The following is a 17,890-nucleotide window of genomic DNA, read 5'->3' as shown; positions in this document are numbered from 1 at the left end:
TTTAACAGGTCAGACATGAGATTAAACAAATTTTATACTATTTGTACTGGTAAGAACATGTCCAATGCCTGAAATTTTTATTTACCAGGGTGAACATTTATTTCAATATCTACCCATAATGTAGGTGTATATATCCATCAACATGTAATCTCTATGGAACAGTGAGCAATCACATTATATAAAGAGATTTTTTGTTTCAACTAATTATTCATTTTAGTTGTAGGCGCAAACTAGGTTTGTCGATGGCCCGGGCTTGATCTTATACATGGTATGTATGGGTCTACGTCTAATGTAATTCGCATAAGCTCAACACAACCCATTTGTTCTATAGTGTGAGTGTCCTCCACGAGAAGAACAACTTCCTCCGTTCAGTGATGATACTTGTACTACTTCAAGGAACCAATATGAAACTAATGTACTTTCTCCGCGTCCTTGAAATGACTAAATTGGAGAAAGTAAAAGTTCACAGCTTTGAGAAATCACAACAAAAGAATTTCAATTTGAGGCAACAATGAAAAAGTAATGTGGTTTATCCAAGATCAATTCGTCTGCATTTCTTTCATTCTCCAATGAAGTTGGCAAAGATTTGGAGCGAATTTATGAATTCTGGAAGATCAAAATAAACTTACAGAAAGGATGAAGTACAAATAAACTTACATTTAGGGGCTTAAAGAGGAGCTGACCCATAGAAAACTACCTCTGCTGGCCCCGTCATGTATATATGGTTGTCTTTCTCACTCCACTCAATGTCAAGTGGTCCACCAGGCAGATCAACAGTACAACGCTGCTTTGGTAACGGGGAAGAGCAATGATCAAAGGAGCAATCAGTAACGCAACAAATGGGAAAGACGGTCACACATACTTGAAATGATTTTGGTTTTTTCCAGCATTAAAACCCAAAAGTAATCAACTTCTTACCCTTGCAGCACGACCCTCAAGCACTGCTGCAACAACAACGGCACAAGCTCCTGTCCCACAGGCTAGTGTCTCACCTATACTCGAAAAGGGATAAATTCACAGTTACATTTAGCAAGTAACGGCACCAATCTAATACATCAAATTATTTGTAAGGTGAAGGTTTCCTTTTTGTTTAGAAAACAAACCTGCACCACGTTCCCAGACACGCATTTTAAGGTGTGTTGGGGAGAAAACTTGAACAAATTCTGCAAATCAACCAAATATGTCAATGTTTACCCAAAAGATGCAAGAAAGGAGTTCATGAAATAATAACAAATGAAACACCACGACCATAAACACAAATTTGGTAATCCTTCCTTATCTGCATCAAAGAGCAGCAAGTGCTTGAAACACAAAAATCAAGTGCACTCTTAAATCTTAATCAGGAAGCTACATTTTAAACACAGACGACAAACTTAAAGATTGCATCACCCTACACCTATAATGATACTGGAAGTGCACCTAAAGCCCTTTATTGCCAGACAAAAAAACTGCTGTTGGATAATGCATGCCAAATGACAAGCACTCAGTCACTTCACATAAGAAATGTTAATCCGGTAAATAAACCATGAACGGCTTGTCAACCGAACTGATTAACCAAAAACAGAACCTTTATTTTGTCTAACGTGCAGTCTTCATCTCTTTCCAAAGCCACATTATATAATGTAGACCAGTTCTACTACATTTAGTACATTTCCAAATACTGAAATTGCATTTTCGTTTAAAACCCCCCAAAGTAACAAACAATAACGTACACTGTAGACAAGTTGCATCCTTATATTTCATTTATATTCTCCCTCAAATTTTTTGTTTATTGTTTACTCTTGTTTCCGTTTACTTTTAACCTACTTTTAGTTACTTCTCTTTTCACCTTCCTTTATCTTCCTTTCCCCTCTTCCCATCCTTTTTTCTTCCTTCCAACACCATCTCAATTTTTTCAGTTTGTTCTAGTTATAAATATTGCATTTAATTGTTACTTTTATTTCCACTTAAGCATCGTGAATGCCTATGATATTTTTTAATTAGCTTCTATTAGTTGAAAAGTGTCCAATTACTGTTTTCCACTCCATAAATCAGCTTATTACCCTCAACAGAGTTGCAGACACCACCACGTGCTATTACAATTACTGGTCACTATGAGACCTGAATTGATTATTCTTCAATGGCCGGCATTTCTCTACTCTCTAGTGCAAGGTTCCTCTAGTTGCATTTAATTAGGATTTTTTATCAACATTGTTTCATCACCCTCATCTGGAAATCGCGAGATAAAGAGATAACCAATCCACCCAAAAAAATAATATCAGAATCTATCATATGTAAGACCTTCAGCCCACTTGAGTACCATATCCCATCAAAGATAACTACATACGATCAATATCCTCGATCTACCACTATGAAATATCCAGTAGAAGTAGATAAAGTGACTCACATACCATATCCAACTCGAATGACGGATCCTCTTGCCCTCACACTGCTCAATTCCCTCATATTGAATCATCTCTAAATCCTTGAAAACATCTATCACTTTCTGAAATTGAACACCAGAAGCAGCAACTTGAGAAACTCCCATGCGAACAAAAATAATCAACCCTTTGAGAAACACTCTCACTCTCTCAGCCTCGGTAGGAAGTTACATTGAAGCGTGTCTAACCAAGCCATAGAATTTAACCTCATACTTGTCACTGTTATTTCCTCGTGTTGCAAACCCTCAAGTTCAGCCCTCTTATACTCCCTCTCATTGAGTGGAACAAACCACCTGAGTAAACAGAGTCCATGAGAGTGGAGATGGTCTAGTTGGCCTACTATTAATGTAATATCTCCACCACTACTTGATAGGGCCAATATTATGAAACGATGTGTGGTTAACTCCATGGGACTCTACTAATCAAAGATTGTGCAACCCCTCATAACAAGTGATATAAATTCATACACATTCTCACTGAAGATACTAGTATATGTTGGAGGATTCATCATCATGAACCCTTCAAACACTTTCTGCTCATGATAGGCCTATTATCAAACGTAGTACAACACAACCTCTAACTTGACCTCACCCCTGCATCTACCTCATTCAATAAACCTAGCAGTGGGTGGGTGTACAAGCTCTTGATCACGAATGCACGAGTCCTCATCATTTGTGAGAGAATGAGACAACAAGAATACAATTTCAACAAAGTCAAGTGCGCACGATAAGGAATGAAAGGATAGAAGTTTCCTAAATGTCTTATAGCCTCTCAAAGATAAGTATGGACGTCATAATACCGATCCGCAAGACTCTACTAGCCATTGCTCTTATACTCATGAGACCGATGAACCTAGTGCTCTGATACCAAATTGTCATGACCCAAAATTTACATGTCGTGATGGCACCTATGTTCCCAACCGATAGGTAAGCCAACCCACTAGTTTTACCAATTTAACTAAATAATTAAGGTGAAAAGATAAACAACAAGTAGAATACCTCAAACACTAAGTCATTCATAAGTATGAAATGTGGAAAAGCTAAAATACCACCCAAAATTTTGGTGTCATAAGTACAAAAGCTTCTAAAATATGTTGCAAGTCTGAAATTAAAATGACAAGTCTAAATGTAAAAAATATCTTATTTGAATATTAAAACAACAAAATAAATAATAAGATAGAGGGAGGTGTAGGCTGTGAAACAGCCAAGCAGTTCACCACAACTCCGAGATACTCCAAGCTCGAACTCAAAAAGCTCCACGAGGTGTGCTCGTATTCGGAATCGAATCTGCACCACAAAAGAGTGCAACAAGTGTAGTATGAGTACGAAATCACGTGTACTCAGCATGTCTCATAGATAGACAACGATAAAGTAGTGACAGGAGTATATAAGAAAATTATCCTGTAATTTTACAAGTCTACATTATACTTATAAGTCAAGTTTCATCAAATAGGGATAATCAAATGTCACGTAATGTCCAACCACCAATTAAACACATAATCAAATAAGAATAAATGATGTAATGCAATACCATGAAATGGATATGCCTCAGATGCCAAGTACTCTCTCAACCGTATATACACGATACTTCTCGAAAATACATCGAGAGTTCGTGACCCATGGGGGACTCGTGAGGTCCATATACCAACATGGACGATCTTCACGTGTCTGCGCGGACGATCTCAACGCACTATCATAAAATCTCAGCTCGGATAGTCTCCGCGTGCCCAACTTGTAATCACAAAATCGAACAATCCAAGCTCCACGTGCCCAATTTATACTCAATCTCATGTGTATAATATGATATCAATAACAGGAGACGATGATGCATTTCAATCAATCAAATATCGGTATGACATATAATCACTTCAACTATCACAAATATACGGGTTCAATAAAGAAACACAACAATACAAAAGAACCCAAGTCAATAATACATTGGCTAATGCTCATATGTTTTGGCATTCTCAAATTACAATATGTCATTCTATAGTAATAAACTTTCCCTTTATAACATCGGCACTCATACCAATGTCCGTCACACCATTGGTACAAAACCCCATCTTTCGTTCCTACCCATTGTCTATTCCATTTTTAATTAGAAAAACAGCCTTCAACAAAGTTTGAAAGTCTTAACATACCTTGAATGTCGAACACGTGTCACGAATCCTTAAGATTTCGCCTATCCCTTTCGTAAAGCTTCAGAATGTTCGCAATCTATCAGATAGTCATTATTCGTAAGTAAACAAGTCCGTAGACACTCATATTACTATATGTCTATCCTAAACCCACAAACTCACCCAAATCTATAAGCAATTTTCTAGACCTCAAAGCCTAGGGTTAAGTCTTAATTCCTCCAAATAATATAACTCTAATGGTATTTATATAATACAATACACCTAATATTTAATTACATATACCAATATATCAAATTAGGTGTGTATTGTATAAATACCATTAGAGTTATATGATTTGGAGGAATTAAGGCTTAACCCTAGGCTTGAGGTCTAGGAAATTGCTTATAGATTTGGGTGAGTTTGTGGGTTTAGGATAGACATATAGTAATATGAGTGTCTACAGACTTGTTTACTTAATAATAACTATTTGATAGATTGGGAACATTTTGAAGCTTTACAAAAGGAAAAGGTGAAATCTTGAGGATTCGTGACACGTGTTCGGCATTCAAGGTATGTTAAGACTTTCAGACTTCATTGAAGGACGTTTTTCTAATTAAAGATTAAAAATGGAATAGACAATGGGTAAGGGCGAAAGGTGACAAGCATTGGTACGAGTATCGATGTTACAAATGGAAAGTTTATTACTATCGAATGTCAGATTGTAATATGAGAATGCCAAAGCATATTTGCATTAACTGATGTATTATTGACTTGGGTTCTTTTGTGTTGTTGTGTTTCGTTATTGAACCCATATATTTGTGATAGTTGAGGTGAGTATATGTCATACCAATATTTGATTGATTGAAATGCATCATCATCCCTTGTTATTGATATCATATTGAACACATGTATTGATATGAGATTGAGTATAAGTTGGGCACGTGGATATCGTCTGTGCCGAAGATTGTTCAATTTTATGATTATAAGTTGGGCACGTGGAGATCACCTGTGCTGGGATTGTTTGATTTTATGATAGTGCGTTGCAATCATCCGCACAAACACGTGGAGATCATCAGTGTCGGTATATGGACCTCGCGAGTCCCCATGGTTCACGAACTCTCAATGTATTTCAAAGAAGTATCGTGTATATACGGTAGAGAGAGTACTTGGCATCTTAGGCATATCATTTCATGGTGTTGCATTGCATTGCATCTCATTACATCGTTTATTCTTATTTGATTATGTGCTTAATTGGTGGTTACATTACATGACCTTTGATTATATCCCTATTTGATGAAACTTGACTGATAAGTATAATGTAGACTTGTAAAATTAAAGGATGATTTTCTTATATACCCCTGTCACTACTTTTTCGTTGTTGGTCTATGAGACATGTTGAGTATACGTGGTTTCATACTCATACTACACTTGTTGCACTCTTTTGTGGTGTAGATTTGATTCCGAATACGAGCACACCTCGTGGAGCTTTTTGAGTCCGAGCTTGGAGTATCTTGGAGTTGTGGTGAGCTGCTTGGCTATTCCGCAGCCCACGCCTCCCTCTATCTTATTAGTTATTCTGTTGTTTTAGTATCCAAACAAGATATTTCTTACATTTAGACTTGTCATTTTAGTTTCAGCCTTGCACCGTATTTTAGAAGCTCTTGTACTTATGACACCAAAATATTGGGTGGCAGTTTAATTTTTCCGCATTTCATACTTATGAAAGACTTAATGTTTGAGGTATTATATTTGTTGTTTATCTTTTCACCTTAATTATTTAGTTAAATTGGTAAAACTAGTGAGTTGGCTTACCTATCGGTTGGGAACATAGGTGCCATCACGACATGTACATTTTGGGTTGTCTAGTGCGAGGTTCCTCTAGTTGCATTTAGTTAGGATTTTTTATCAACATTGTTTCATCACCCTCTTCTGGATTCAATTCATACCATATACAACGAGCCAAAGGTACCCAATTATAAATAGTGTACATCTTGCTAGACACTACTTAGGTATGACATGGGTTTCTGAATGATCCATATCAAACCTTTTGACAGGCTGATATTATTCCTTCAGTCGAGCAATTATTGGCAAGGACAGAAATATAGGTATGCTGCCAAAATTAGCTGCCATGCATATGACCAATATTTTTCAGGTGTCGTACTTCCTAATGTTGGTCTACGAAGGCTATGGAAGATTAATTTTAGGAATTTTCAACCTTCCATTTCCTTTCTAGGGAAATTCCAAGGGGTACATAGAAATCTTTAACTTTTTGGAATGAGCAGGAGATAACTATATTCTTGAAATATAACTTCTCGAAACTCATGGCACAGACCATGGGCCAGATTTCTTGGACTCAGACATACGCAAGGTGCTACAGCCATGGTTTCCTTGGCTGCAGCGCCTCCTGAAGAGATTTTCAAACTTCTAGTTCATTTCTAGGCAAATTCCAACAGTATAAATAGGATAATCCATCATTTTGGAAAGAACTTTTGGCATAAGGAGGGAAAAAAGAGAAGTTGGAGTCAAGGCCTTATCATTTCATCACCCTAAGGAAGTTCTATGAGTTATGATGAATTCGGTTGGCAAAGTTCAGAATCAGTGTACGACTCTGGTAACAAGCTTGAACAATGTGATCAATGTGAAACCAAATTCTGCTTTCTCACAACTACTATTGGATTAGGGAGATTTTCAAATGAAATATCATGCTAATATCTTGGTCTGCAGTTCAAATACTTTTTGAAGAAAATATAACAAGGCTGACATGAAGATCAACTCCTGCATCAATAAAGATATTAAGTTTCTTCATGCTAAGATTTAAACGGACCTGTGTTAGTGCGAGCAGGAAACATCTCATGATGTTCAAACTTTGGACCAATGTCTGCTAATTTTAGTTCATCTACTTGCAACTCCTGTTGCATGATAAGCAGAAAACGAAAGCAATTAAAACCCAATAAATGGGAGAGACATAAAGCCCTCAGTGAATTTTTTTCTATTTCTGCACAAGCAGATGTTTACTGTTAAATAATGAATCAGATAACCACTAAATTGAAACAGGAAACAGAATGACTAGTATTCATAGGAAAAAGATGATATTAATATCCTATGAAATACCTTACTCCATTTCATCTTAAGAATATAATAGAATGATTGACCTGTTATCTTAAAATAAAACATGGCATATTTTAAGAGGCCGTTTTTACAGAGAAGACAGCTTGGTACAATGTTTAGCACTCTCATGTTCAACTTACAATCCAAAATATAAGGTAAAGAGGACAAGGCATTAGGCATGGACAAAAGAATTGCGTGAAATAAGAGAAGTTATCCATTCTTTTCATAGGCTAGAGTCCTGAGCCTTTTAGAGATAACAGAATATTTTATTATCCCTATACAACAAGAGTTCATATCAACTGTAGCGCCACTGCCTTTGATTCCACAAGAATTGCAACAAATAGCACTAAACCAAAGAAAATACCTGGCTTTGTGCTGTACCAAAAGTGACACAATGGGGATTCCCCATGCTAACACAGGTTACATTCCATGTGCTTCCATCTACATCTAGACTTGATTTAACGACAGATTGATCTCTGTTAGGGGGTAGTTTAGTGGGCACATCTGCTGCCTTTAGAATGGGCTCACCCATGTCAACCCTAACCTGGAATTAGAAACAACTATAAAGTTTTTAAAAAAAATAAATAAATAGGAAACCATGTGATTGCCTTCCCAATTAATTCAAAATAATCTGACATCAAACTTCAGTGACTTCAGTGTTGAATGCCTAACAGCATGCAGCTCCTTCAATCAATCAACCAACTAAGTGGCAATCCCAATCTAGTTGGGGCGTCTATATGATCTTTTTGAGAAAGAGGTGTGATATATGATCTGATGTATCCTTTTGCTCTATCCATGCAATAGAGCCCTAAATCTAGCAAAATGGCTGAGAAAAATGGAATTTACCTTTCCATCATCTTGGATTTCAGGAATAATAAGTCCAGCCCCTGTATGTATGGTGAAACTACAAAAAGATATGACAGTCAGTCAGCCAGACTAATAAGGAAATCAAATTCACTAGATGCCATAATACTATTATTGAATTTAACAAAATACCAAGATTGGTGAGCCACAACAATCAAATCGATAGTTATTCAATCAATTAGTCCTACCAACCAGGATCAGATTAAGTGTACTGAACAACAAAGTGATGATTCTTATCACTGTTCAATTCATGCAGAGATCTGATGGTCATATTCACACAAGTGTTAAATTTCAGCTGTCCCAAGATGCATTTATATTCTGAAAAATGGCATATTAAAACAGCAAACCATCCAAGCCACTAGAATATGTTCAGTTATACAGATATTGAAACACCAACCAAATAGCATATGGTGCTTAGGATCTCTATGTAGAGCTTTTCATGATGCCACTTCAAATAATAAGTAGTACAAATATTATATAAAGAGGGAACCTTAAGCAGAAAAAGAATTGAAAAAGAAAAACTAACTATGTTGCTTGGCAGTACAAAATTCTCAGACGTGAATGGCATGATCAAGTTATGGAAGCAGTATTGATGTTCCATGATGGTTCACGATATTTGCTAATCTTAAATTCATCAAGCAAATTCAAAATTTACCCCTCCAAAGCACCAAATAAGTAAGTTTAAAGAAGCTTCAAATTCCCCAGAAGTTTTCAATACAAAGAAACAAGTAAGTAATTCAACAAATATAAAGCAGTAAATACCAGGCTGATGTTTGAGACTCTATAAAGTAGATTACTGTACATAGACAAACAAATAGGATACAAATACCTTTTCTTTCCATGGAAGTTCTCAAGCTCAGCTATAAATTTGGCAAGGCATCGAATTCCATTACCACACATCTGTTTGTAGACAAAAGGAAATATGTAATGAACCCATATTGTATTCAAATGGATAATTGGAATTACAAATAAAGAGTTCACCATTATAATTACTCCAAACTAGTAACAAATCTTCCAAGGGACGAAGAAGAAATAAAAAGGAAGAATGGAGGGAGTTTCCAGAATTAATCTAAGCAACTAAGAAATAAAGAGACAACTTCATAGCATAAACTCTAATTGATTATTTCCCTCTTCAATATATAGGCATCTTCCCGGGGTCCCAAATGTAATTTGACATCTTCTCACATGCGTCCTCCATCTTAGTTACATTCATAACAATTCTCCCCACCTCAATAAGAACCTTGTCCTCAAGGTTCGAGTTTAGCCTAATGAGACCAAAGTGTTGTCTTCTTCCTCTTTATAAGTGTTAACAACCCAGAGGAATTCCTTAGACGCTTCAATATCCAAAGCAACTTTCAATAACGATTCTTCGTTTTGCTTTTCAAACCAGAGGATGCATCCATATCTAACAAGATATACATCAAGGAGTTTCTTGGGAGATGAAGATGACAGAACTAAAGGACCAACTTTGAACACCTTATGGAGCTTTGAACTGAGGGCATTGAGAATTGTTGGATCCAACTCCTCTAAGACATTATAAATTGATGGCATTGGCACCTGTACTCTGTAGTTCAAAAAGCACTCAAAGGGACTGCCACTTTCTCAACCAACTTGAACCAAATCCTTCCAGCACCCAACACAAAATCAACTTCCAGTAGCTTACATTCATTGTGGGGTGATTCTTCTAAAGATATAACCAACACTACATATCTCTTCCCAATTTCAAAAGCATCCAACAAACACTTAATCTTGTGTTGAGAGCAAGACCACATCTTTAGTCCAATGGAAGCCCCACCAGCTTTCCCTAGCATTTCATAGAACTCATTTGGAGAAATTTTCAGACAATATCCAGCTAACATAATCTTCAACGCGATATTTGTTGCCTGCAACTCACTTTCGACAAAATCAGCAGCTGCACAAATATGCGAAAAGATTGCTTCTTGTAGCATTTTCATACTCTCCATCTGCTTGCTGATTGCAATAATTATTTTGTCAATATCCTCAATAGTCGGAGCCTTCTGCCCGACTTCCCTTGCAGCTGATGTATTTCCCAAAGCATCAATAATAGTGTTGTTGTGGTGTTTGCACCTTCTAACTGTAACATTTGATCACAGAGAGGCAAATGGCAACTTTCAAGCTGGTCGACTTGCTGTTCATAGAGCATTTGCTTTCGTGAATATGGTATAGTAGCTCTTTTGTTTTGTTCACCAATAAAAGCTTTTGCTCTTTCAACCTCCGGGCAATCTTAAAACTGTGAATTGAAAATTTGAGATGAAATTGCTCGAACCAACCAAGTTTCACGCTAACCTTGTCATCAGAAAAGATGTGGCTGCTCCTTTTTAAAATGATTGTAACTGGATATCCTAATGACATTAACCCACAAAAGAGTCAAATACAAATCTCAAAAATGATCGATAAGACTACTACTGAGCAGTCGTCAATCCATTCAACAATTGAGTGACCACTAGACAGATGAAGGAACTGGTTAAGATCAGCAGGTGGAGCTGGTCTAAAAATACTACTGTTCCATTTCTCAGATTGAGGGCCATCATTCAGAACAACATGGACAAAGCTTATATCAGAATTCATGGTTACACCAGCTCCTTGATTCATATCATCGCTGCAAGACAGTTTGGGGTTACCCAAATGTCCAAATACTGTTCTTGCACATTGTTTTTTCACAAAAATATGCAATACTTGCTCAGCAGAGAAGACAATAAGCCCGGGCCAATTGCCACTTTGCAAAACCCCTGCTGTTAGATTGATCTCGACATTAGATTTATACCACAAATAAACAGGCAACTCTCCTGTGGTATTTAGCTGCTCCAACAACCCAAGCACAGTAAAACTACTGTCTCCATGTGAGGAAGCAACTGCAGTGTAGGGCTTCCAGGACAAGTTGAAGTTGCAAAAATAGAAGTACTGGAGGAAGTCATATGCATCAATATACTTCTCTAATGCACAGGGTGAAACAGACCCAACAGCATGGTTAGCAGATATGCAAGGATATTCAATATATGTAACACTGATATCTTTACACATGTCACAAAGAAAAATGACAACATCATGTTCTTCTGAAGTCCTTTTTATATTTTCTTGCCACCAAACAAAAGCAAGGGCATGACTAAAGGAAATTCAACAAAAGTAAGGAATCAGAAAGATAGAGAGAGAGGGAGACAGAATGGACAGCAAGATACATTTCAACACGTTCTATCATTCTCTCAATCATAGATGTGCAAACACAAAGACACCATGTTTAGAGGTCAAATAGGTCAGATTACTTCTGCCCGAGACAGATGCAATCAATTCTAGAGTCAAAGAACAGGTGATGTTACCTCTGGCTCACTTCCGTCTGAATTGAAGATTCTCATGGTATAATCAGTGCCATTGACACCCGGCATTGCAAATATTACCCCATCCGCACCAATACCGAAGTTTCTATCACACAGTTTCACAGCTTGATCAGGACTGACCTTAGGTTCTGTTGTATCTCTATTGTCAACCTACTCAAAACAAGCATATAAAGGATAAGCATCTAATCAAAGAACCATGGCTCTTTCCCACCCATACTTTTATGTGTATTTCCCCAAATGTCAAAATTCCAGGTATAGACTGCTATTTGTGATTCATAAACATAGGATTTTGGTCTCAAGACCTTAACTATTGTGAGCTTAATCAAATAAATAATATACCCAACTTTCAACGTTGTAAACTGTCAATTGTTTATTAAAAACCAGCAATATTCCAGCAAAAACTGAAAGTTATCTTCCGCAAGATTGCATTTTTTTCCAAGACTAAACTCTAAACAAGTCATCACTAGGGTAAAAATCCATCCTTTTTACATGTTATTGAACAAGAAGCAGCATTTTAGCTTATTGCGAAGACAGGAAAAGAGAACGGCAAGAAAGATAAGGCAATTCAAGATAGAGGGAAAAAAAGAAGAAGCTCCAAGATGTAGAAAAGTGAGATAATTTCACTGTATTCAAATTAAAAGGCACGAGAAAGATACTTAAATACTCCCTTAGTTCCAATTTATATGCAACTCTGTTCATTTTTGAATGTCTATAAGAGTTCTACATCATTCTATTGTTACTATTACATACAACTTTCAAGAATTCAAACTCCTTTAACTATTAAATTTTAAAGTTAAAACTTTAAAGTCATGCTTTCGGTATCAAACAAATTTTACAACTAAAACTAACTTTTCAATTATTTTCTTCCACTACTATCATACACAAGGAAAATTAACATCTTAAACTTTGTATTATGTCAAATACCATCATCTTAAACTTTGTACCAAAAGATTTCAATAGATAAACTGTGAATTTGATCATTAGTGGAATTAGTATTTAAAGGGAGAACAAATTAGTAAAATGTGGGAGAAAAAACGATAGCTGGAAACCAATGCAGCAAGTTTCATCTTTTTACTTGCAAATTCCTCGTAACTTAGAAAAAGCTATATTCGATATTGAGCGTGTATGTATTACCAATATGAAGTCGTTGCCCAGGCCATGGTACTTGACAAAGTGAACAAAGTCGCTTTCTTTACGATCAAGGAAAGAAGCCGAAGAGCTATTCTCCGGAACTTCGATTTTCATTGATGATACCGCAGAAATCCGGAAACTAGGGCACTGTATGGCGGCGAATTTGAGCTTGTTCGATTGTAAAGTGAAGGGAGAAGAGATTCGATTGGGATTAGCGGAAAGGGAAGAAAGAGACCGGCGGGTTGGGGTTGTGAGAGGCAATGTAATGGCGGCGGCTATCGCCATTGAAGCAGTTGGTCAGCTCTTACAGTCAGGTGACGCTAAAAAAAAGTATAAGAGTTTGTGAGGTAATTTTCATATATATATATATATATAAATATTCTAAATTATTATGTAAGTATTATTTTTTAATTCTCATAAAAAAAAAAAACTTGAAGTGCTTTTAACTTTTCTATTATATTTTAATTTGGATTTTTTTAATTCTATATACTTGAGTTATAATTCATTTTAAAAATAACAATTAACAACTTTGCATTTAAAATGTTGGAAAAATAGGCAACAAATTATGTAGGCGTGATTTTTATAATTCCAATTTTGAAGGCCTCTTATTAAAATTTGATTTTAGGCCACTAATTCGACATTTGCTATGATACATTCACGTTTTACTCGATTATCTTTTCTGTATCTGCCGGTATATATAAGAATCCGACGTTCAACTTTTAGATGCTTTACCCAAATTGATACAAATGCATTTCAGTTGTTCGATGAATTGCCTAAACGAGATGTAGCATCGGCTACATCTTTGATTAGCCGTTTTGCTCAATTGAATCAACACAAGAAAGCAATGACTATCTTCTCAAGAATGTTTGAGCTGAATATCAGACCGAATGAGTTCACATTTGGTGTTGTAATTCACTCATCTGTTGTTCTCAATGACCCAAATTTAGGAAAGCAATTTCATGTTGTTTCAATGAAAATTGGTCTTAACTCGAATGTTTATGTGGGTAGTGCGCTTTTGGATCTTTATGTAAAGCTAAGCAGCATTGAAGAAGCTCTGGTTGTTTTTGTGGATACCCATGAACCAAATGTGGTTTCTTACACAACTTTATTATGTGGGTATCTTAAAGAACAGAGGTTTGATGAAGCAATGGAAATTTTTCGGATAATTCCGGAGAGAAATGTTGTTTCTTGGAATGCTATGATTAGTGGGTATAGCAAGAAAGGATGTAACGAAGAGGCTGTTAATCTTTTTATTGAGATGTTGAGACGAGGTTTCATACCTGATCAATCAACGTTCCCTTCTTTGTTAAGTGCAGCTGCAAATATGGCAGCATTGGGTAAGGGCAAAAGTTTCCATGCTTGTGCTGTGAAGTATTTGGGTGAGGTTGGTGTGTTTGTAGGCAATTCCCTTGTTAGCTTTTATGCAAAATGTGGGAGTTTAGAGGATTGTCTTCGCGTTTTCGATAGACTTCCTGAAAGAAATGTTGTGACTTGGAATGCTCTAATATGTGCTCATGCTCAAAATGGGAGAGGGGATGTAGCGATTGAATTGTTTAAGAGAATGGAATATATGGGAATTAAGCCAAATAGTGTTACTCTTCTTGGTTTGCTACTTGCATGTAGTCATGTTGGTCTTGTTGATGAGGCTTATTCATATTTTGAGCAGGCAAGAACTCAGGATGCTAATCTGCTGAAATCTGAGCACTATGCATGTATGGTTGATCTGCTATCGCGTTCAGGGAGGTTTCAACAAGCTGAGAAATTTATTCATGATTTGCCTTTTGATCCAGGTATAGGATTTTGGAAGGTCTTGTTAGGAGGCTGTCAGATTCACTCAAACACGAAGCTAGGGGAATATGCTGCTGAAAAGGTATTGGCTCTAGAGCCCAGAGATGTTTCATCATATGTGATGCTCTCGAATGCACATTCTGCTGCTGGAAGATGGCAGAGTGTGTCCTTCGTAAGGAATGAAATGAGGGAAAAAGGGTTGAAGGCGGTCCCTGGATGTAGTTGGGTTGAAAGCAAATGCAAAATTCATGTATTTGTTACTGGAGACAAGAGACATGCCAACAAGCCTGAGATTTATGAACTTCTTGGGTACTTCCTCGAGCACGCAATGAAGAGCCAAGAAACTGATTTTCTTCGAGAATTTTGATGCACAACTCCACACTTCAATGTCCAGCAGACACAACACAAAAGGTCCCGTCCACTTTGTAATTCCTGATGTACTACAACATAGGTATCAACAGAGGCATATCTAGAGGGGGTGCCGTGGGTTCACGTGAATCCATTCTCCCCTCTCTATATCATATATAGTAGTGTCATATTTTTTTAAAAATATTTAAATATAGATGTGTGAACCCATGTTCAAAGTATCATATAATAATACGATGATGATGATGATTGGGTGCACCTATCTAAGTGAGGATAGAAATTTAAATTTTATATCTATGTTGTCTTTTTGAGTAACACCTCTTCAAGTGGTTCTCAGTTACACTTTTGACGTTTCAACTAATTTTGCTTTTTTTCCCCTTTAATCTTTCAAAAAATTTCAAGTGTGTTACATTGCAAATTCCTAAAAAATTTAGCACTGTAAATTTTTTATATAATTAAATCAAATGTGTATATTAAAATTTTAAACTAGTAGTATTATATATTTTGGACCTTTAAGTTTTAAAATTTAATGGTTCATATTAAGAATCAAAAAGTCAAATCGATCAAATTTATATTTAAGATACATTTTTTCGTAATCGTGCACCCATCTAGCCGAAATCTTGGATACGCCTCTGGGTATCAAATATCAATGAACTGTAAAGATGCATTTAAAGCTGTACTAAGTCAAGTTTCTTGAGATTTTGAGGTAAGTTGAACAGTTAACGGGGGAGAAAGAGGTATTAAGGTTTTGTTAAATCCATATGGTTGGTTACTTCTCAGCTTTGGTATCTATTAAGAATGGTTTGGTTGATAATATGAAGTACCTGAAAGATTGGGAAAAGGGCGATCCATGTACATCTAACTGGACTGGAGTTAATTGTTTCAACAAAGCTGGAGCCAATGGCTACTTGCATGTCAAGGAACTGTATGTTATTATATTCTTCTTCTTTATACCTGGAATTGCTGCACTTGAGTCGAGGGTCTTTCGGAAACAGCCTCTCTACCTCTACAAGGTAATGGTAAGACCTACATATACTCTACCCTCTCCAAACCCCACTTATGGAATTTCACTTAAGTATATTGTTGTTGTTGTAATTAGGTAGATTCAAAGCCAATTTACTCTAGCAAAGTTTGGTTTGGAGTTTGAAAAACCCGAAACAGCATTGCCTATGTACACCTCTACTTTGGGCCACAAAAAATACCCTTGATGTTAGAAAATCCTTGTATCTTTAATCGAGTTCCAGTGCGGTGGATTTCACGTGTAAGAATATATCAGGAAAAAGGTCTAAATTTACCCCTCTGCTTTTGGTTGTGGCAAATAAATTACCTTTCGTTATGTTTCAAGTTGGAGTTCCTCTATAGCATTAACAGCAAAAAAGGAGACTTGGTTCTTTGGATATCTGCATAACACTCCTTCAATCTAGTTAGTACATAACTAGTATCTCCAAGGGACCTGGTTCTTTTGTAGTTGTTTGTTGATCATCAAAACCAATCCAGTTAGTAGCATAAGTAGTATCTCAACAGTTTGCTAACGATAAGGGCATGAATAACTAAGTTACCTCATAAATTAGAGTAATTAGTTGACTATCTTGTATTCTTGTGTGTGCAATAGCGTTAAGCATTTCCTCCTTTGTGCAGCCGTATGATGGCTATGAATCTTTCTGGAAATTTAACACCTGTGAGTTGTTACACATATTACTGCATTGTACAGATAATTTGATATTAAGATATAGTAGATTTTTCTATCTGTTTTGCTTATTATTATCTTTATAATTCTCTTTCTGAAAGGAATGATTTGACTGGGAGTATACATCAAGTCTTTGAAACTTCTGTAAGTTGAACGAAATTTGATCCATATTTTTTGGTCCCATCTTCTTGATTTTGCAGTTTCCCCGAATGCTTTGAACCCTGAAGTATCTCATCGAGGAGATCTACATAATCATTTGTACTTTATGTTGGATGTAGACAGGTACATTTATGATTTTAAGTTTGATGGTTTCATTCTTGCCACTGAATCCATTACATTTTCAAAACTAGGGATTCAAAGTTTGATAGTTTTAATATTTTTGTGATTAATCTTTATAAAATTCATCGATAATCTTTGCTTGTAATATAGTAATCCTTGTCATACAATAACTGCGATGCCATTTGCAGCTCCACTGAGAAGTGGATGGGTTGAAATTTACGATGAAGTTCTGAATTTTCTTATGCAGACAACTTGATAACAACAATTTCAGCCATTCCGAGATTCCAGCTTCTTATGGAAAAACATGTCATCACTAGTGAAAGTGTGAAACTGTAACTCTGTTTTGTTCTTTTCTTATCCTCTATGACTCAGCATTATAAGTTTTACATTTGAAGGACAACAATAGTAAATAATTTGTACAAACATAAGCATATACCCTACTCAAATGGAGTTGCAATGCTTCGGATTATATTGCTGAAGTCTCAGAAATTGCACATTGCGAGGAACCATTCCTGGTCTTAGTAGGGTGCAAAGTCTACACTATCTGTAAGGGAGAGTTAATCCCGGGATAACTTTTAAATACCCTTTATTTTCTTGTTTGGTTGGAAAGCTTGGGATAACTTATCCCAGGATTAGGAATTAGTACCGGGATAAGTTATCCCTCCCATTTGGTGGCATAGTAATCCCGGGATAATTTAGGAAAATGACAACTATATCCTTTAAACCTTTTGTATACATCATTTTTCACATTTATGTATATTTACATTATTTTTAATAT

At 36.2% G+C, this 17,890-nt stretch overlaps 2 protein-coding genes across 3 annotated transcripts; one reads left to right on the top strand and one right to left on the bottom strand.

Moving 5' to 3' along the window:
* Window positions 1–516: 516 nt before the first annotated feature.
* Window positions 517–13,324, bottom strand: LOC125833403 (diaminopimelate epimerase, chloroplastic). Of its 2 annotated transcripts, none has more exons than XM_049512547.1 (9): window positions 12,996–13,324; window positions 11,844–12,011; window positions 9,338–9,408; window positions 8,491–8,548; window positions 8,009–8,188; window positions 7,361–7,445; window positions 1,104–1,163; window positions 919–992; window positions 517–784 (listed from the first exon to the last, which is right to left on the bottom strand). In XM_049512547.1, the coding sequence occupies exons 1-9, from the start codon at window positions 13,275–13,277 to the stop codon at window positions 668–670; spliced, it is 1,095 nt and encodes a 364-aa protein (XP_049368504.1). In that variant the 5' UTR covers window positions 13,278–13,324; the 3' UTR covers window positions 517–667. The 2 variants fall into 2 exon arrangements, with proteins under 2 accessions (XP_049368504.1, XP_049368505.1); XM_049512548.1 differs by having other exon boundaries at window positions 7,361–7,442; window positions 12,996–13,299.
* Window positions 13,325–13,638: 314 nt separating this feature from the next.
* On the top strand, window positions 13,639–15,173 carry LOC125833398 (pentatricopeptide repeat-containing protein At5g42450, mitochondrial). Its single transcript, XM_049512538.1, has one exon. It carries the CDS (start codon window positions 13,639–13,641, stop codon window positions 15,145–15,147), a length of 1,509 nt encoding a protein of 502 aa, XP_049368495.1. The 3' UTR covers window positions 15,148–15,173.
* The last annotated feature ends 2,717 nt before the right edge of the window (window positions 15,174–17,890 follow it).

The sequence above is a fragment of the Solanum verrucosum genome, unplaced genomic scaffold, assembly GCF_900185275.1.
Source record: "Solanum verrucosum unplaced genomic scaffold, falcon-dt-bn FXZP01000142.1, whole genome shotgun sequence".
NCBI lineage: Eukaryota > Viridiplantae > Streptophyta > Magnoliopsida > Solanales > Solanaceae > Solanum > Solanum verrucosum.
The sequence above is the reverse complement of the archived record's forward strand: the minus strand, read 5'-3'. Positions and strand labels throughout refer to the sequence as shown.

What these genes read in the sequence shown, in the direction of transcription:
- LOC125833398 (XM_049512538.1), top strand. Translation starts at nt 13,639, where the DNA reads ATGATACATTCACGTTTTACTCGATTATCTTTTCTGTATCTGCCGGTA.
- LOC125833403 (XM_049512547.1), bottom strand. Translation starts at nt 13,277, where the DNA reads ATGGCGATAGCCGCCGCCATTACATTGCCTCTCACAACCCCAACCCGC. An exon ending in CAGACGGAAGTGAGCCAGAG is followed by an intron (nt 9,409 to 11,843) that starts GTAACATCACCT and finishes GTCTACAAACAG; the next exon opens with ATGTGTGGTAATGGAATTCG. An exon ending in AACTTCCATGGAAAGAAAAG is followed by an intron (nt 8,549 to 9,337) that starts GTATTTGTATCC and finishes ATCTTTTTGTAG; the next exon opens with TTTCACCATACATACAGGGG.